The sequence below is a fragment of the Glycine max genome, chromosome 11 (genome assembly GCF_000004515.6).
Source record: "Glycine max cultivar Williams 82 chromosome 11, Glycine_max_v4.0, whole genome shotgun sequence".
Lineage (NCBI taxonomy): Eukaryota > Viridiplantae > Streptophyta > Magnoliopsida > Fabales > Fabaceae > Glycine > Glycine max.
The window spans coordinates 34,311,113-34,332,029 of record NC_038247.2 but is presented as its reverse complement, the minus strand read 5'-3'; the positions used below and the strand labels follow the sequence as shown (position 1 = coordinate 34,332,029).

Genomic DNA, 20,917 nt, shown 5'->3' with positions numbered 1-20,917 from the left:
GTACGTAGAAGCGGCGGAAGAATCATTGGAAACGGATTTCCAATCCTTTGAGGTGGTGAGCTGCGCCTCTGTGGAACCAAGTCCGTCGCTACCTTCTCTCTCCAAAGCGGCCATAATGGTGGCGCGTGTTATGCTCAGGAACGAATTTGAGCCCAGAATAGGTCTAGGCAAGGACTGCCTCGGGAATGCCGACGTGGTCGATATCAAGGGAAATCCATACAAGTATGGATTAGGGTATGAACCTGGGATGCTGGGGAGAAGGAACGTGCCGTCAAGATTTCGGGCGGATAGGGTATGGCCCGGCCGTATTAGCCAGTGTTTCACCAGCGCCAGAATGGTGTCCGAGGAGGAGGTGGCTACAATAGAAGAGGAGTTCCCTCAAGACCCACCAAGTTTTGTGCAACCATGCCACCCCGATTCCCAAGTGGGGAACTGGCGCGTGATAAGCCAGTCAGAAGTCTATACCGCTGATTCAATGTAATTAGAGCCTATAGATTTCCTTTCTCTTTTGTTTTGTGAAACCTACCTTATTAAATAAACAAAGAGATCTTGTTTCATCTGTTCTTGCGGTCCCACCTTTTCTCATATCATTTTGCATGTTTTTGTTTCTTTTGTCTTGTTTGGTATAGATATGAGGGTCGATTCTTTGAGGATCCTAACAACGAGGGTTTGACAATCGATTTCGATCGAGATATAAGCCAAACGATAAACGAGGAAGAGGAAGAGGACGTCCTGTCACCAGAGTTGGAGAGGTTGGTCGCTCAGGAAGAACGTGAAATGAAGCCTCACCAAGAAGAAACCGAATTGGTAAACTTGGGGACCACGGAGGAAAAGAAAGAAGTAAAGGTAGGAACCGGTATGACCGCGCCTATCCGTCAAGGCTTAATAACCCTTCTTGAAGAGTATCAAGATGTCTTTGCATGGTCATATCAAGACATGCCCGGTCTGGATTCCGACATTGTGCAGCATAAGTTGCCCTTGAATCCTGGGTCTTCCCCGGTTAAGCAAAAGTTACGAAGAATGAAACCCGAGATGTCTTTAAAAACTAAAGAAGAAGTAAGGAAGCAGTTTGATGCAGGTTTCTTAGCTGTGGCGCGGTACCCGGAGTGGGTGGCCAACATTGTCCCAGTCCCGAAAAAGGACGGCAAGGTTCGAATGTGTGTGGAATATCGGGACTTGAACCGAGCCAGTCCTAAAGACAATTTTCCCCTGCCACACATTGATATATTGGTAGATAATACAACCAAATTCGCCCTTTTCTCTTTTATGGATGGTTTCTCGGGGTATAATCAAATAAAGATGGCACCCGAGGATGTAGAGAAGACCACTTTTGTCACCCTATGGGGGACATTATGCTATAAAGTGATAGCCTTCGGGCTGAAAAATGTTGGGGCAACCTATCAGCGTGCCATGGTGGCATTGTTCCATGATATGATGCATAAGGAAATAGAGGTCTACGTAGATGACATGATTGCCAAGTCTCGGACTGAGGACGAACACCTTGTCAATCTGCGTAAGCTGTTTGGAAGGTTGCGGAAATACCAATTAAAACTAAACCCAACCAAATGCACCTTTGGGGTGAAGTCGGGGAAGCTGCTAGGATTTATCGTAAGTCAGAAAGGGATAGAGATAGATCCCGAGAAAGTGAAGGCCATCCTTGAAATGCCGGAACCACGCACGGAGAAGCAGGTTCGGGGGTTTTTGGGGAGGTTGAATTATATCGCGAGATTTATCTCGCAACTCACCCCTACCTGTGAGCCCATTTTTAAGCTTTTACGTAAGAACCAGGCAGTCCTGTGGAACAGTGACTTCCAAGAGGCCTTCGAGAAGATCAAACAGAGTCTCACGAATCCCCTGGTGCTCATGCCATCTGTAACAGGAAGACCTCTTTTCCTGTACATGACCGTGTTGGACGAGTCTATGGGGTGCGTGTTGGGTCAGCATGATGATTCTGGGAAAAAGGAGCAAGTCATCTACTATCTGAGCAAGAAGTTTACTGCATGTGAGATGAATTACTCAATGCTGGAAAGGACGTGTTGTGCTCTGGTATGGGCATCACATCGGCTTAGGCAGTATATGCTCAGCCATACCACGTGGCTTATTTCCAAAATGGATCCCGTGAAATACATCTTTGAAAAACCGGCCCTCACGGGACGAATCGCTAGGTGGCAGGTATTATTATCTGAATTCGATATCGTTTACGTCACCCAAAAAGCGGTAAAGGGAAGTTCCTTAGCAGATTATTTGGCCCAGCAACCCCTCCAGGATTATCGGCCGATGCATCCCGAGTTCCCAGATGAAGATATCATGGCCCTGTTTGAAGAGAAGCGGACGCACGAGGACATAGACAAATGGATTGTTTGCTTCGATGGGGCATCTAATGCTTTGGGCCACGGAGTAGGGGCAGTCCTTGTATCCCCGGATGATCAGTGTATTCCTTTCACGGCTAGGCTAGGTTTTGATTGTACCAACAATATGGACGAGTACGAAGCATGCGCCCTCGGGGTTCAGGCGGCCATTGATTTTGATGTAAAACTACTCAAGGTGTATGGAGACTCAGCTTTGGTGATACGCCAGTTGAAAGGAGAATGGGAAACTAGGGATCCGAAGTTGATACCCTATCAAACTCACATCTTGAGGTTAGCCAAGTACTTTGATGACATTTCCTTCCACCACATACCTCGGGAAGAGAATCAAATGGCTGATGCATTAGCCACCCTGGCATCCATGTTTCAACTTGCCCCACACGGGGATCTGCCGTACATCGAATTCAAATCTCAAGGCAGGCCGGCATATTGTTATGCAATAGAGGAAGAGCGGGATGGGAAACCGTGGTATTTCGACATCAAGCAGTATGTCGAAAACAAGGAATACCCACCAGGGATTTCTGACAATGACAAAAGGACGTTGAGGAGATTGGCTACTGGTTTCTTTGTAAGTGGTACCATCCTGTACAAACGAAACCACGACATGACCCTCCTACGATGCGTAGATGCCAAAGAGGAGAACTTCATGATTGAGGAGATCCACGAGGGTTCCTTTGGGACACATGCCAATAAGCATGCTATGGCCAGAAAAATCCTTAGGGCCGGTTATTATTGGCTCACCATGGAAAGCGATTGCTGCGCTCATGTCATAAATGTCAGGCATACGCGGACAATGTCAATGTTCCGCCACATCCTCTGAATGTTATGTCCGCCCCTTGACCTTTTTCAATGTCGGGAATAGATGTTATTGGGGCCATCGAACCCAAGGCTTCGAATGGTCACCGCTTCATTCTTGTGGCGATAGACTACTTCACCAAATGGGTCGAAGCAACTTCTTATACTAATGTCACGAGAAATGTGGTGGTCAGATTCATAAAGAGGGAGTTGATTTGTCGATACGGACTCCCTAGGAAGATCATTACTGACAATGGCACTAATCTGAACAATAAGATGATGCAGGAAATGTGCGAAGATTTCAAGATCCAGCATCATAACTCCACCCCTTATCGGCCAAAGATGAATGGGGCTGTAGAGGCTGCGAATAAAAATATTAAGAAGATTGTTCAGAATATGACAGTGTCATACAAAGATTGGCATGAGATGTTGCCTTTCACCCTGCACGGATATAGGACCTCGGTACAAACTTCTACTGGGGCAACGCCGTATTCCTTGGTTTATGGGATGGAAGCAGTGCTCCCATTTGAGGTAGAGGTTCCTTCTTAGAGGATAATGGCAGAGTCAGGCCTAGAAGAGTCAGAATGGGCTCAAGCACGCTACGACCAACTTAACCTTATTGAAGGTAAGCGTTTGGCCGCCATGAGCCATGGGCGTTTGTATCAACGAAGGATAAAGAACGCATTCGATTGGAAGGTACGCCCGCGCAAGTTCAATGAGGGGGACCTCGTGCTGAAGAAGATGTCCTATGCTGTTAAAGATAATCGAGGCAAGTGGGCCCTAAATTATGAAGGACCTTTCGTGGTGAAAAAAGCTTTTTCTGGGGGTGCTCTGATACTCACCAACATGGATGGCGAGGAGCTGCCCTCGCCCGTGAACTCCGATGTAGTTAAACGATATTACGCTTGAAGTCTGGGGCAATCAAGAGGACCGCTGCATGTTTTTATTTCTGAGATTTTCTCGTTCTTTTTGGTTTCCTCTAGGGATTCCCATTCACTGTATTTGTCTCATTTCTTTGAAAAGAAAAGATGGGCGAGGTTTCAGTCCTCCCTTTGGTTTCAAACCTTGTGTTTTAGATTTGTTATAACTTGAGCCCTCTTCGCTCGGTGTATGGGGTGCCCCAAATGCTTATCTAAAATTGAATCTAACCAGCCTTCACTAAGAAAGTCATCGCATTAGGAACATTCATACATACACATGCACATGCATATTTTGTGGTAACAGGGGCAGGGCCTTCTTAGGTCACGGTTAGAAGTCGAGACAAGTTGACTGCGGAAATCAACCAAGGTAAGACGATGACCGGATACGATTGGCCATTGGATTTTTTGTTCCCTACTCACAGGTACATAGGGACGGATGCAAGTGGGGATAGGGTCACGACCGACTGATCGTTTCCCCTTCCCGGCGCTAAACAAGCAGAGAACGTCGTTGCAAGGCAGCCCAGTATCCTTTGCATTCGCAGTTTCGTTTACTATTGTTTGTTTTAAATAAGTAATCGACACCTAATTCTAATTTAAGTAGGTTCAAGTGGGCAAACGCTAACCCATAAGGAAGGAGGAGAGATGGTTAATGCATCCTTAAAAAAAAAAATTTGGCAGGTTAGCTCGCCTGGGCTAGCAACCCCTACACTCAAAATATAAAAACGAGGGAGGGGAACGTTTTTGTATCCAAAAACTTCCCCCCCTTCATTCAAAAGAGTGGACTCACAAAAGCTTGCGGTTTTTGCTCCCCTAAGCCACTTTTAGGTGCATTTTGCTTTCATTTTTGGTGTTTCTACTCACTCCAACAAGAAATGGCCCCGAGGAAACTTGCCTCAAAGAGATCCAGGAAGGATAAAGCGGCCGAAGGAACCAGTTCCGCTCCCGAGTATGACAATCACCGCTTTAGGAGCACTGAACACCAGCAGCGCTTTGAGGCCATCAAGGGATGGTCATTTCTCCAGGAGTGACGCGTCTAGCTCAGGGACGACGAGTATACCAATTTCCAGGAGGAGATAGTTCGCCGGCGGTGGGCATCATTGGTTACCCCCATGGCCAAGTTCGATCCAGACATAGTCCTCGAATTTTATGCCAATGCTTGGCCTACAGAGGAGGGCGTGCGAGATATGAGGTCCTGGGTGAGGGGTCAGTGGATCCCGTTTGATGCAGATGCTATCGGCCAGCTCCTGGGATACCCTTTAGTGCTGGAAGAGGGCCAGGAGTGCGAGTATGGCCAGGGGAGGAACCGGTCCGATGGGTTCGATGAGGAGGCCATCGCCCATTTGCTATGTATACCGGGGCAGGATTTTGCCCGGACCGCTGCCGGAAGACGGGTGCGGATCATGCGCACCAACATGACCACCCTGACTCAGATCTGGATGACTTTGCTGCACAGCAACATCCAGCCCAGCGATCATAATTCTAACCTCCCCCTGCCGAAGTGTCAGCTGGTGTATGCCATCCTGACACGGATGAGCATTCACGTGGCTCAGTTAATCACTGATGCCATCTTTCTATTTGCAGGTATGGCGCCTACCAGGCACCCTCTGGACCCGGATAAGTCCAACAGGGCCCTGGGATTTCCCGCCTTGATCACGGGACTCTGCCAGTCGTTCGGAGTCCCCGTCGCACCTAGCAAGGTGATTCGGCCGCCCATCACCCGAGCTATTATTTAGAAGTATTGCACACAAAGACAGGCCCAGGGGGATGCTCCGCAGGCCGCAGACGCGCCGCCACCTCATCAGGCTGGCACAGTTGGATCCTTTGATACGGAGCAGTATTTGCGGCATTTGGTTCGCCAGTAGGCGGCCAACCACCGGGCACATGTACAGACCCATGATTGTCTTTACCAGTTGAGCCTCAGCCTGCAGAGCCAGGGTTTTACTTCTTTTCCGTGCCCTACTTCGGACCAGTTCAGGGCAGAGGTCGCATGGCCTGAGGCCCGGGCAGGAGAGGCACCAGCAGAGGCACTAGCAGAGGCTCCTGACGAGGCAGATGAGGCCCGCGAGGACGAGGAGATGGTCGATTTACTTGATTTCTTAGGAGGGAGCGGAGCCACATGATTGGGAGATCCCTTGGTCCATATTTCTTTTTGTGTCCATTTTTCTTGGTATATATCATCTTATTTTTGTTTGACTAAGGGACTAACGTTTGTTTCGTGTTGATTGACTTTTGTTTTGTACATACATATCATTTGAGTTGTTACGTCGGTATTTGTTTCGTTGTTGTCAATAATGTTTGTTGAAGTTTCGGAACCGTGTAGAGTTTTTCATTTAGGAACGTCATCCTAAAAAATAAAATGAACCAAAAATCCTAATAAAAAGAGAGAAGCGTTGTGAATAAAAGTCATGTTCGTAAAGAAAAGAAAAAGGTTTTTATTTATATATGTGTAAAAGGAAAGTGTGTATAAAAGGATTCTCGTGTGTAAATGATGCGTGGAAAGGAATTCTTGTGTGTGTGAGCAACGAGTGTATATGAAGAAACTTTTGTATGAACCATAAGTGTGTGTTGGGAAAAATAAAAAAAATCTTTGAATGTAAATAGGGTTTGTATATAGACCGTGTGACGTAAAGAGAAGAGTTCTAATGCGTGTACAGAAAAGGTTTGTCATGTATAAAAATATAGATGTACAAAGAAAGGTTTTCCTCATAAAGGACCACAGGTGTATAATTTTGTGAATATATAAAAATGAAACAAAAAGGAAAAAGAAAGAAAGACCGCGAAGGTCGACATGTTATAGTTAAGAAGTATAAATCATTCGTAAAGAGCAAACGTATCTTCTGGAAACAAGGGACTGATGCTAAGAGTTTATTTTCCGGAATGAACCGAGATAAGGATGGATGAATTCATTGAACTGATGAAAGAACATAACTTGGAAACGTTGGGTCTGTCTGTGTAAATTCCCAACCGTAGTATCACAATGCCATAAACAGGATGCTTGAGTGCCCACCTGGCTGTAGCCATGACTAATTTTGCACGTTGTTTTCAAATCATCATTGTCACGCGTGCCTTATGGAATAATATGGAAGTTCGGCCCGAAATCGACACCTTGACACCCAAATTTGTTTCGCCCCAGATATCAAGATTGGGGTTCCCACGATAAAAGACCCCATTGAGACACAACCTTAGACCTTTTTGAACCTTGGCCTATAAAAAAGGAATCCTCATCCTTTCCCCCAAAGCAAAGGACAGCAGAATCTCCTCAAGGGAGAGCAAATAGAATGCTAAAACCTGATTTCCCAAAGAAAGGGATGGGGAAGGAAAAGTGAAAAGAAAGAAAAGGAAGAAATGGAAAGAAAGAAAAAAGAAAAAAAAGAGATGAAAATAAAGAAAAGAACAAAAGAAAGGAAAGAAGGATTCCCGATCAAAGATCGAAAAGAAGTGAAAAGGGAAAAGAAGCAATTCTCGATCAATGAAAGAAAGAGGGCAGAAATTCTTCAAGCCAGATTGCCACTCAAAATGAATTCTCGACTGGCAATATCCCACCCCACATGAACAAAGAGGAAAAGACCGAAACACCCAACTTCCTCTCCAAAAAAACACTACCCTCGAGAAAATCCTATTGGTCTGTGATCGTACGTTTGATCTTTGATTTGATAGGAAGTCGTGTGCAAAATAAAGTCATGGTGCAGTTATGGTTTGGGAATAGGATAAAACACTTGCCTGTGTGAGTTTTATACACTATGAGTGATTTATTTTCAGCTTAGCCCGATGTTTCACCTGCATGTTCATTTAAAAGCTAAAAGTTGACATCCTGCCCTTCATTCTCGATTACAAGGAAGATTACCCTTAGCACAAGTATATTGTTTCTCTAAGATATGGTGCTCTCATGAATGATTTATTTTTCTTTGCAAAAAGCATGTTTGCTTTTGTAGGTGGAAAGACCCGGTGGATCGTTCGGCCCTGCCAACCAATCTTTTTCGGAGCCCCATGAATTGCATTTTCGTTCATGCGTCCTCCACCTTCGAGTTTGGAGCCATGCGTAGTGATTGCTTAGTGCAATTCTCCATTCTCAATCTTTTTCGGATCCCCATGAATTGTGTTTTCGTTCATGCGTCCTCCACCTTCGGGTTTGGAGCCATGCGTAGTGATTGCTTAGTGAAATTCTCCATTCTCAATCTTTTTTCGGAGCCCCATGAATTACGTTTTCGTTCATGCGTCCTCCACCCACGAGTTTGGAGCCATGCGTAGTGATTGCTTAGTGCAATTCTCCATTCTCAATCTTTTTCGGAGCCCCATGAATTGTGTTTTCATTCATGCGTCCTCCATCCACGAGTTTGGAGCCATGCGTAGTGATTGCTTAGTGCAATTCTCCATTCTCAATCTTTTTCGGAGCCCCATGAATTGCGTTTTCATTCATGCGTCCTCCACCTTCGAGTTTGGAGCCATGTGTAGTGATTGCTTAGTGCAATTCTCCATTCTCAATCTTTTTTTGGAGCCCCATGAATTGCGTTTTCGTTCATGCGTCCTCCACCCACAAGTTTGGAGCCATGCGTAGTGATTGCTTAGTGCAATTCTCCATTCTCAATCTTTTTTCAGAGCCCCATGAATTGCGTTTTCGTTCATGCGTCCTCCACCCACGAGTTTGGAGCCATGCGTAGTGATTGCTTAGTGCAATTCTCCATTCTCAATCTTTTTCGGAGCCCCATGAATTGCATTTTCGTTCATGCGTCCTCCACCTTCGAGTTTGGAGCCATGTGTAGTGATTGCTTAGTGCAATTCTCCATTCTCAACCCTTTTTCGGAGCCCCATGAATTGCGTTTTCGTTCATGGGTCCTCCACCCACGAGTTTGGAGCCATGCGTAGTGATTGCTTAGTGCAATTCTCCATTCTCAACCCTTTTTTCGGACCCCCATGAATTGCATTTTCGTTCAGGCGTCCTCCACCCACGAGTTTGGAGCCATGTGTAGTGATTGCTGAGTGCAATCCTCCATTCTCCAGAGTTTTTCATCGTCAAGGGCGGATCCTCTTGACTGGAAATGTGATCTTTGTTATTTTCCCGATTGTTTCTTTTTCCCAAAAGTGTATATGTATATTATATTTTTTGTTCTTGTTGTTGTTTGTATTGTGTTGTGCAGAAAAAAAAAAAAAAAGAAGGAGTAGAGACGAGAGTTGTCATGGACTAATCACGGAAAGGGCAAGACGGACGAAATCAGTGTCTTATCTTTGCTTTCCTCTTATCTCCGATAAAAGGTAAGTAAAGAGGGGCAACTGTCATACCCTAATTTCGTCCGGGGATTATTACTTGATGACATGCAACCTTTGGTTAGCCGCTTTGAGATACTTGGCGTCCTTTGTTGCACAATAAATGAAGTCCCAAGACGTGTCAGAAATCAAAAGGAAGCAAGCTTGCGCGATCCGTGAAATTCCGTGATGTGGTAGAAATCGAAAAGATGTGTTTTTGCGCAATCCGTGAGTTTCCGTAACTTCTTCGAAAGCTAAAAAAAAGGTAAATACATAATCCGTAAGGATTCGTAACCTTGCGGAAGGAAAATAAGTATCGTTACGAAATTCGTAAAGTTTCGTAACGTTACGAAAAAAGAATTACCAAAATAAATAGAAGGGGGTGCATTTAGTAAAAAGGGGGGTACAAATAGCAATCAGGCCCACTTGGGCCTTCCAGATTCTTCCTCCAGAAGTCTGTTGCTTCTGGAGGAAGCAACCTTGCTCGCTTGGGCGAGCTGGGTGGCAAGCTCCTCCCCTATTTTGCTATAAATAGGGGGAGGAGTGAAGAAGAAAAGGGTTCAGCCTTCTTGGCACTTCTCATTCTCTCGAAATTGCTGAGGAAAATTATTTCCGTGAAGAAAATCCAAGCCAAGGCGCTTCCGTAACGTTTCCGTAACATTTCCGTGAGTAATTACGCGAAGATTCTCGACCGTTCTTCAACATTCATCATTCGTTCTTCGTTTTCTTCAGTCTTCAACGGGTAAGTACCTCAAACCGAGCTTTTTAATTCATTCTATGTACCCGTGGTGGTCCACATTCTGTTTCATGTATTTTTATTCTCGTTTTCATTCGCTTTTTATACCCCCTTTTGACGTGCTTAAGTCATTTATTTAAGTCATTTCTCGCCTAATCTAAAAATAAAATAAATTTCCACCGATCGTTTGAATTGTATCATCTGTTAATTTCGGTTAAAATAAATTCCGACCGTTCGGTCGTGCCGTAACCACGTTGGAAATCAAAAAAGAGGTAAAATAATAATATAATAATAAAAAAAATACCTTTTAGTAAAATAAAGCGAAAAATCAATCGGACGTTTTCTCTTTGGGATTTCTCATTCTTAATTGAATTGACTAATAACTAAAGTGAAACTAAGGATAAAATCAACTCGCCTAGTCAAGCTCGTCCACAAAAAATAGGGTTTTGAAAGTTTATCATTTCAGTTTCTTACCAAGTAAAACGGATCATTTTTAAGGTCCAATGCCTTAAAATGATCACCTTTCAAGTAAAAAGAATCACTTGATTCACGCATAAGAAAGAACTACGTAGGTCTGATTTCCTCTTTGATGGAGGGTACGTAGGAGCAAAAGCCCCGCTTTTGTCGACTTCAAAAAATAAAAAGAAATAAAGTTAAGGTAACACAATTTCCACAATTCTAAAAAATAGGCTGTTGTCCTTTGAGACAAACGTGAGAGGTGCTAATATCTTCCTGAAGCGTAAATACAACTCCCGAACTTAGAATTTTCATTTTTGACCGGTTTCCTTCGGTTTTTCCGACGTTTTCCACAAATAAACGTTGGTGGCGACTCCGCGCATCTTTCCTCCTTTGGAAAGCGCACCCGTGAGCCTCGCCTCGCTCGCCCGCAAAAGGGCACATTGCGACAATGATGATTAAAAAAAAGATAAATTCAAAATGCAAATATGTTGGGGCCTAGCATGCCAAAACCACTTGTGATACAATGTTGATGATTTTCTCTATCTAATGTTATCTCAGTTTCCATCCACATTTATTATGATACTCTATCTTTGGTTTCCCGCACAAAGAGCCTAATTTATCCATTCTTTTCTTCCAAATTTCTTTGCAAAGATAAAAATAACATATCGCATTAAGATTAGAGATGCATGAAATAGGCTAAATGAATATCAACAATGGGGTTTTAGCCTCTCATTGTCATGAGAGGCCTTACACTTTAGGGGTTCATGTGGATAGAAGAAGAAGGATGGATAAAGGAAGAGAAGGGGATAATGGACATAGGAAGAGGGTTTCCCTATTAGAGGTACTCACGCTTAGGATGTATTCATTAGAGAGCTCTGAGTCTTTGGGTGGTGTGTAGGGATTGGTTTCCTCGGTGTCTAGGTTGTATCTTTCCCTTCTGCTTCCTACTCCTTTTATAGGCCTAAGGTAGCTTAATTTTCACACGACAGCCTTTAGGTTTACTCGTGGGCCTTCTTTGCGCTAAGCCTGAGCTTTCCCACTTAGCGAGGGTATGCGCTAAGCTTGGATTGCACGCTAAGTGGGTTGTCCAATTTTTCTTCATGGTTTTTTCTTTTAATTTTTGCATCAATTTTCCTCCAAAGCACTTGAAATCTTCTTCTTTTAACTTCTGCTAATATAAAACAAGAGTAAAGTAAAGAAATTGCAATCATTCTTAGCCAAAATTGACTATCAAATTAACTCAAATTTCATAGTTATCAACTTCCCCAAATTAAAACCTTTGTTTGTCCTCAAGCAAAAGACAAGTTTTGAATGTACCGACACATGAGATAATTGTGAATCCTTTCAAACCTTTCAATGACTGATCCCGAGTTTGCATTTGTCTTTCTCTTGTGATGGAAGCATGAAGGAATGCACATGGAGATGAAAAAGGTTAGCAAGTAAAAACTTCATCAAGGCAGACTTACCACCCTTCATTCCTCACAAAGCTAGTGTTTCTCTCAGCACACAAGTGTCTTGGCTAAGAGTGTTTTTAATCCAACAACTGAAAATAGTGATCCCAACTTTGCACTTCATCTCAGTTAATGCAATCATACACATATACTGTGGATCACTAAGGGCTTTTTAGGCTTGTAACGTGGCTGGGCTAACAAGGAACTCATGGTTTTTCTTTGGATGCAAAGTTAGGTTCTAAGAGAGTTCCTATCTCATATTTTTCTGATAACCCATGGCTTTATATTTCACAGCCCTAACTTTCATGTCTTCCATTCTTAACAACACACAAATCTTTTTGGTACATAGCTGCTACCAGGTTTTTATTTGAAGCATACTTCTTCTTTTTTGAAACTAAACTTCATTACACTGGTACTGTAACAACTGATCACAATTTACATTTGAGTGTGTGATGTTATTGATGTTCCTGAAACAAAAATTTTCACCCAAGAATCCTCCTCCCCCAAATTAAGGGTAAATTTGTCTTAACATGTGCTCTCCTACAACCTAAGATAAGGTAATTATTAATTTCATTTGGATCGGGTTTCAAAGACAATTTATTCACTTTAGGCTCAACAGGGTGCAAGGGATGTATTAATTCATAACAAGTTGGCTATTTGGCTAAGTGGCTAAAACAATTTAATACAAACAAGGTCTTGGTCATTTCCACATTCTATATACACTCAAACAGTCTAAGAATCATGCAAAATCAGGAAATTTAAGGACAATCGTTCTCTCACAATGAAAGGTTCGCACAACTCATCGAACATTTATGAAGTACTTAGCTTACCCAACCATGATTTCTATTCAGACGTGTTAACCTTTTTACTCTTATGCTTTCGATTCATACTTCATCACTCACAAAGACACTTGCACCCACAAGAATCAAAACTTTCACAATTAGTACACAATATATCTAATTCATCAGTTCATCCAGAACAAGTCGTGGCCAATTATTGATTTCCCATGTCTCTATCATGCATTTTTTATTCAATGACTGAAATTAAACTGTTGAATTTAACTGCACAAAATCAAAATAAAATAAAGAAAATAAATAACACAACTATCCTAAAAAAACACAATGCAATTAACTAAAAGGGAGATAGGGTAAGAAATTTGGGTTGCCTCCCAGTAATCGCTTCTTTAATGTCATTAGCTTGACGGGTCCAATGCCTTTAAGGTAGCATGAAGGTCACATAGAACACATCTTCCTTGCATTTTTGCCCCTTAGCTAGAGACTCCATGAAACTCATGTATCCGGGAAAATCATTGCAAGAGAAGTGCTAGTGATCAAGGAAAGAATGGCACTTAAAGATTTATTATGTTCTCCATGCCTTTCTTCCTTGACAATCAGTTGATGAGGAGGGGTTTTGACTTGGAGAATACTTTCTTGTTAAATTTCTACTTGTGACCACTTCTCCCATTGTTTTGTGTTCTCTCCTCATTTTTTTATTCATCTTTTTCTCTTGAATCATTCTCTTCTACAAGACTTTCCTCATGAGCTTCAACCTCTACAAAGTTTTCTTCCCCTGTGACCACAGTTTAGCCACTTCTTTTGCTAGCTTACCAACTTGAATTTTTAGATTTTTAAATGCATGTTGAGTAGATTCATATGTTTCCTTGACTTGCATCAACAAATTATCCAAATTGTAGGGTTGTAACTCTTGCTCCCACTGACAATTTTCCATGGAGTAGCTCTTGCCAACCTGAATTTCCTAGTTTTGCATTGAGTTTTAATTGGTTTTAGAGCTAGCATTGTATGCCATGAATTCCATAAACACATTCTCTAGATTAAAAGTTCTTTCTTCTTCATATTGACAGTAAGGGTGTAACTCTTGTCCCCATCAGAAATTTTTCATGGAGTAGAGATGACAGTTGTCATTAAAATGCTCTCCTCCAAAAAAATCACAATTTACCGGTGGTGGGTGACTGACCCTTGATCATGTGCTTTCAAGATACCCCTTTAAAAGATCTTCCAGCTTTAAAGTGTATTCCATGGATCAAGCTCTTCTGAGGTTCCACCCTACAAGCATAGGCTCACAAGAAAAAGATTTTTTTTTAATATAAGAGTGAAAAAGAAAAATTGAAAATTAGTTTTTTTTTTAAAAAATAAACAAAAAGTTAAAAGATAAAACTTATTGCTTTAAAATTGGAATAAGCAAACAACCAAGTACGAAAAACAAAGTCCCCGACAACGGCGCCAAAAACTTGTTAACTCGTTGGCAAGTGTACCAATTTGTCTCAAGTAGTAAAGTACTTAGAAGTCCGAGTCTCAAATTCACAAGGACTTTGTTTGTACTTAGATTGATGCAAACCTAATTTACAAGCAAGTATAAGAAATTTAAAATAGAAAATAAAGAAAAATAAAAGATAAGATAATGATTTAAATTAAAAGATGATAAAGATAAAAAAGTAGAAGATAAAACAGATAAGAAATTTTTAAATAAAAAATAAGAAAAATAAAAGATAAAGATGATGATTAAAAAAAGATAAATTCTAAATGCAAATATGTCGGGGCCTAGCAAGCCAAAACCACTTGTGATACAATGTTGATGATTTTCTCTATCTAATGTTATCTCAGTTTCCACCCACATCTACTATGATACTCTATCTTCGGTTTCCCGCAGGAAGAGCCTAAATTATCCATTATTTTCTTCCAAATTTCTTTGCAAATATAAAAATAATAAATTTCATTAAGATTAAAGATGCATGAAATAAGCTAAACGAATATCAATCTATTTCTAGCAATGATTTCATTTAGATATCTTTTCCCAGTTCTTTAGAAAATAACCATTTTTCAATGCATTATCCCGTAAACATTATATGGATGGCCAGGGCATAATAAACAATTAAGCACAAAAAAGAGTAATAGAAACATGATTACAATAAATAGATAGTAAGAAAGAGTTACATTACAAGAGTTGGCATGTGAGGCTCCCAACAGTGGGGCTTTAGCCTCTCATTGTCATGAGAGGCTTTACACTTTAGGGGTTGATGTGGATAGAAGGAGAGGGATGGATAAAGGAAGAATAGAAGGGGATAATGGACATAGAAAGAGGGTTTTCCTATTAGAGATACTCAGGCTTAGGATGTATTCATTAGAGAGCTCTAAGTCTCTAAGGTGGTGTGTAGGGATTGGTCTCCCCAGTGTGTAAGTTGTGTCTTTCCCTTCTGCTTCCTACTCCTTTTATAGGCCTACGGTAACTTAATTTTCACATGACCTCGTGCTGAGCGCGGGCTTTCACGCTAAGCGCGCCTTTAGGTTTTCTCGTGGGCCTTCTTCGCGCTAAGCCTGAGCTTTCCCACTTAGCAAGGGTGCACGCTAAACCTGGATTGCGCGCTAAGCAGGCTGTCCAATTCTTTCAATTTTTCTTCAAGGTTTTTTCTTTCAATTTTTGCATCAAGTTTCCTCCAAAGCACTTGAAATATTTTTCTTTTAACTTCTGTTAATCAAAAACTGCAAAGATATTAATTTCTTTATTATTTTATTAAAAAAACAATAAAGTAAAGAAATTACAATCATTCTTAGCCAAAATTGACTATCAAATTAACTCAAATTTCACAATTATCAATTATGTTGAGGTGTTTGCTCTGGTCGCTCGCCTGGAGACCATCGTACTAATAATCTCTCTTGCAACTCAACACTAGTGGAGAATTCATCAAATGGACGTGAAGTCTACCTTCGTGAATGGAGTCCTCGTGGAAGAAGTGTACATCGAACAACCGTTGGGATTAAAGGTGAAATTAGAAGAAGACAAAGTTCTCAAGCTAAAGAAGGCTTTTTATGGACTAAAACAAGCACTGAGAGCATGGTACAGTCGCATTGACAAGTACTTCCAAGGTCAACTTCTCGCTCAATTGCCTCCACCTTGAAGCAAGCTTTACTATAACTGGGATGCTTAATTACTTTTAGATAGTTGAAGGTGATCTTCTAGTCCTCCACACTCATCTCCAAGTTTTTATTTCTCATGTCCACAACACATTTTGCAGTAAGCATGAATGGTCGGCCTAGTATTAAGGGAATATCAGAGTCCTCTTCTTTGTCCGTGATCACAAAGTCCACTGGAAAAGTGAATTGGCGAACCTTAATCAGAACATCTTCAGCTACACCATATGATCTGGTAATAGAGCGGTCTGCTAGCTGAAGCGTCATCCTAGTAGGAGCAATTCTCAGATTCCCAATTCTCGAGCACAAAGAGAGAGGCATTAAATTTATGTTTGCCTCAGATCAATAAGTTTTTAATTCAAATAATATATAAACATTATTAAATGACAATAAATAAAAATAAATATTAAGAATGAATTAAATTAATATTTTAGTTAAATATACAAATTTAAATATTTTATTTAATTTTTATTATAATTAAATTATTTTACAATTAAATTAATTAATTTATATTTTTAAAAATTATAGGAATAAAATATTTTATGTAGGTTTAAAAATGTTTTTAGTTCCAGTAATTTAATATTTTTTTCTTGCAAAAACAAAATTTGTTTTAATCCTTATAAAATATGTTTATTTTATTTCTCATCTTTAAACTATTTTAGATAATGTTTTCTCACCATTTAAAATATATAAAGTACTTTAAGACAAAAATTAAAACAAACACATTTTATAAACTCCACATAATCAACATTGACAGCGAAGAAACCACCGTCATTATCGTGAATGCCGTCTCTGTCCACCTGGAGGATCAGATCCAAACTCAAACTCCAACCCACATTTCCGGATTGCCTATTACTTCGGAAACACTCTAGCATTGGCGACCTTCACTGCAGAACCAACTTGGAAGTATAATTAATAACTTTGCTGGGACCTACAAGCTGTTGGAAGAAGAGGATAACTATCCCAAATATTAGAACAGTACTCCAGGATTCTCGTTTTGCTTTTTTTATTTTTTCGCAACTTGGCCGTTCATTTCATTTAGACCACATATTACATCAATATTAAAGGAAATGGAGATCTTCATTTCTCTATGGAAATGGGAAGGATTTGCGCCGGTATGCAACAACATATATGGATTAGGTGCTTAGAGGAATTTGGCATTTGTAGTTAAAAAAAATGACATTTACTTTAATATAGCTACCAACTCTTATAACTACACTGACAAACATAATATAGACAATTTTGGAATGTACTTCCATCTTTTCGATCAAGTATATCTAATATTCTTTCTGTTTTTATTTTACAAGATGTTGACTAGTTAAAGTTTATAAGAAAATTGGTTAATTTAAGAAATTAACTTTAAATTTATTTATAATTATTTTTTTTCTGAATTTATACTTTGACAGTTAATGTAAGAAGAGAGAAGAAGAATAGAAATTCAGCAAAAAAATTAGAAAAATAGTAGTGAAGTTTTAATTTTTAAAATTAAATTTATCGGGGGCTTAATTACATTTTGGGTTGCTGTAATTTAGTGTCTTTTTCAATTTCAAAAAATGTGTTTGATTTTATTTTTTTTATTCTTAAAGTACTTTAAATATTATTTTAAATAGTAAAAAAATATTTTGAATAGTTGAAAAACATTATTTTAAGCACTTTAAAGATAAAAAATAAAATAAAAACATTTTGTACGGACTAAAACAAGTTTTATTTTTTGCACAAACAAAAATGAAAAAAACATTAAATTGCAACAAAGTGTGGTTCCCTCTCTTTCTTTGATGACACAAGGGATATGAGACTTCCTTCATTGAACCGAGGGTATCTTTTTTTTAACCTCCTGAGCTAACTGACTCTTGGTCTTAGTGATTAAGACCTCATCACCACTTACTCTCATTTTTTTCCTTTTTCATTTTCACCATTTTCTCTCTTTTTATTCTCTCCTTCCTCATTACTCACATCCTCCAATACTCCCTCAACTTTCTTTTTTCTCCCAACATTCTCTCTCATTTGGCTTCTAGTAAGAACTGCCATGCACTCTTCCTTGGAATTCTTTTTAGTGTTGGCCACAAAGCTTCCTATGGACCTTTCAGCTAGTTGCTTAGCTAGTTGGCCCACCTATACCTCTAGATTCTTGATAGCTAACTCCGTGTTCTTATGATTTGACAAAGAAACCTACATAAATTGAGTCAAAGTGTCTTCTAGTTTGGTGGTCCTCTCATAGAGATTAGGTACTTGATTGGGAGGATGAATAGATGAACCACCTTGATATTTGTTGAAGTTATTCCCCGAATGGGATCTCCAACCTTGGCTAGAGAAATTTCCTCCCTGATTGTATCCCGGAGGTCCTCCTTGATGGAACTTGTTTATGCCCCGGTGTTACTTGTTATTTATGGATGCATAAATCTAACTGGCAAGTCTACCGAGTCGTGCAAGTAATAATAAAATGGTAAGAACCGAGTATCGAACTCAGGGAACTTGTTTCATTTGGCAAAGTATCATTCAATAAGAAGGAATTTGTATAAAGCAGTGATTATCATGAATTAAAAACAATTTTGGTTTTTATTCTAATTAAAAGTAGTAAATGTGAGCAAGTGGGAGTGAAAACAGATATGTAAAAGCGTTGGATCCTTCTACTGAGATGCTTGATGCAATTAATTGTATTTATCTATTTAAGGTTATTTTTGTGTTCTATGTTGAGGGCTCAATTACCAAACACCGATGTCTCGTGAGTTTGGACTAATTCTAATTAAACCTCATTCTCGGATGTCTCATCGAACTTAGCCTAACTGAACAGCATTATGACTACAGCATAATAAAAACTAGATTACCGCACTTCGTGTCCAGACATACAATAACCTAGCCCTACTCTATCCAGTTCTAAAGATGCAATACATTTTCCAATGCTAAAACTCCTAAACTTTACACACAAATGGGTGATCAAGCCACAAGCATACATAATTAAGCACAGATAGAAACATTGAACACATAGAAACAACTTCAAATAGATATGATAAAAGTTTACATCAAGTACTCAGCAGAACTTCCCAACAAAGGATTTTAGCCCTCCATTATAAGGGAGCACCTTTCACAAACAGGAGAAGGGTTTTAGAGAAAATATCAGATTACAAAGTAGTGGGGATGTCTCCTCCACCTCTAGAAACCCAGAAATCACTCCTAAACCTAAAATCCTCCTAAAAGCTAAGGTTTTTCTGCTTCCTTGTTGTGCTTTTTCCTCTGTTCTTCACGCTATATCCACCAAGCACTTAGTTTATTCAGACTCCCCTTTTTCTCTTCACTTTAGGCTTAAAAAGGGATTTATGTCCTCGAAGGCACGCTGAGCGCCATTTTTGCGCTTAGCGTGAGTAAGTGAATTTTGTATCTTAGTGCCATTTTCGCGCTAAGTGCCAGAAGAAACAAACTTCTCGCTGGGCGAGCTGATGACGCACTGAGCGCGTGCTGGCGTGATAGATTCTTCTCAAGATTCCTCTTACTCGCTAAGTGGGCTGATGTCTCGCTTAGCGGTTGATACTCGCTAAGCGCATGGTCCAGGCTTAGTGAGATAGCAGCTTCGGCACCTTTCAAATTTTCTCCTTTTTGCCTGAAAATGAAGTGAAATTTACATTAATTCCATGCAGAAAGTCTCTACTGAGCAAAGATAAAAACTAAGCATGAAATATTTACAATCCTACAAAAAGAACCATAAATCGGGGAAAATATTTACATTTTGGAAAACTTTTCTATACAAAAGTTAGTCATGCATGACGACTAACAGAACCCTTGGTGGTTTGGATTGGTCTTATAGTTGACTTCTTTAGATGCATCATTTTGAGCCATGCACATGCCTGACTCATGGACCCCACCATAAATGTTGCATCCCCCAATTTGCATGACTAAAAGATGAGTAGGTTGCACTGCATGCAACTGTTGAGGGAGCTTGTTCAGCGTCTCTGTGAGGGCCTCTATTTGCTTGGCTAGGAGCTTGTTTTGAGCTAATAGTGCATCTTGAGAGGTGAGCTCAAGAAGACTCTTCTTTATGGGTGTGTAAGCTCGATCACGGAGGATGACATGGTCACTAGCTGTCATATTTTCAATCAACTCCATAGCTTCATCAAGTGTCTTTAATTTGATTTTTCCACTAGTGGATGCATCAAGAAGCTGCTTGGAATGGGGTCGCAAGCCATTAATGAATATGTTTAGCTGAACCAGTTCGCTGAACTGGCTCATTGAACCCATAGGTAGGAGTCTTCAATGATTCGTTAGGGAATCGATGGAATGATAAGATTTCCACCTTCCCTTCAGTGTTCTTGGACTCTAGAAAATATTTCTTCAAGAAATTTTCCACCACCTCTTCCCATATTTACAAGCTATTTCCTTTGAATGAGTACAACCATCTTTTTGCGTCACCTACCTACGAAAAAAGAAAATAAATTGAGGCAGATGACATCATCTGGAACTCTTGCTATCTTCACTGTGTTTCAAATCTCTATGTATGTGGCAAGATGTGCATATGGGTCTTCATTCGATAGCCGATGAAAGAGATTTCCTTGAATCAACTGGATGAGGGAATGTGAATATGTAATGTTGGCATCTTGAACTTCAGGTTGGGCTATGCTTGTGAAGTATTGAGGTGTAGAGGAACTAGAGTAGTCCTTCAAAGTCACTCTCTGTGGTCTGTCTTTTCTCGTAATGTGTTCTTCAAAGTTGGGATGTGGGTTGATCATAGGGAAAGAAGAAGATGCTACAGAGGATGATAGTTCTCTCTCCCCTTGATTGGCGTACACCTCTTGTTGTTCTCTCCTTCTTCTTGCAGTGTTGTTTCTTCTGCAAATTGCTTCAATCTCTAGATCCAATGGAACAAGGTTGTTTCCTGAAATTATACCTCGCATACAATAAAGAAGACAACTATGACACATGTTATCAAGGTTAAAGAATATAAAATAAAAAATAAAAATAAAGAGTGAATAAAAAAAAATTAAAAATTATATATATATATATATATATATTTAAAATAAAAATTAAATCAAGG

The 20,917-nt window shown here is 40.2% G+C and overlaps 1 protein-coding gene across 1 annotated transcript; it reads right to left on the bottom strand.

Annotated features, from left to right (window-relative positions):
- Positions 1–19,656: 19,656 nt before the first annotated feature.
- Positions 19,657–20,124, bottom strand: LOC106795097 (uncharacterized). Its single transcript, XM_014763639.1, has one exon. The coding sequence runs from the start codon at positions 20,122–20,124 to the stop codon at positions 19,657–19,659; it is 468 nt and encodes a 155-aa protein (XP_014619125.1).
- Between the last annotated feature and the right edge of the window lie 793 nt (positions 20,125–20,917).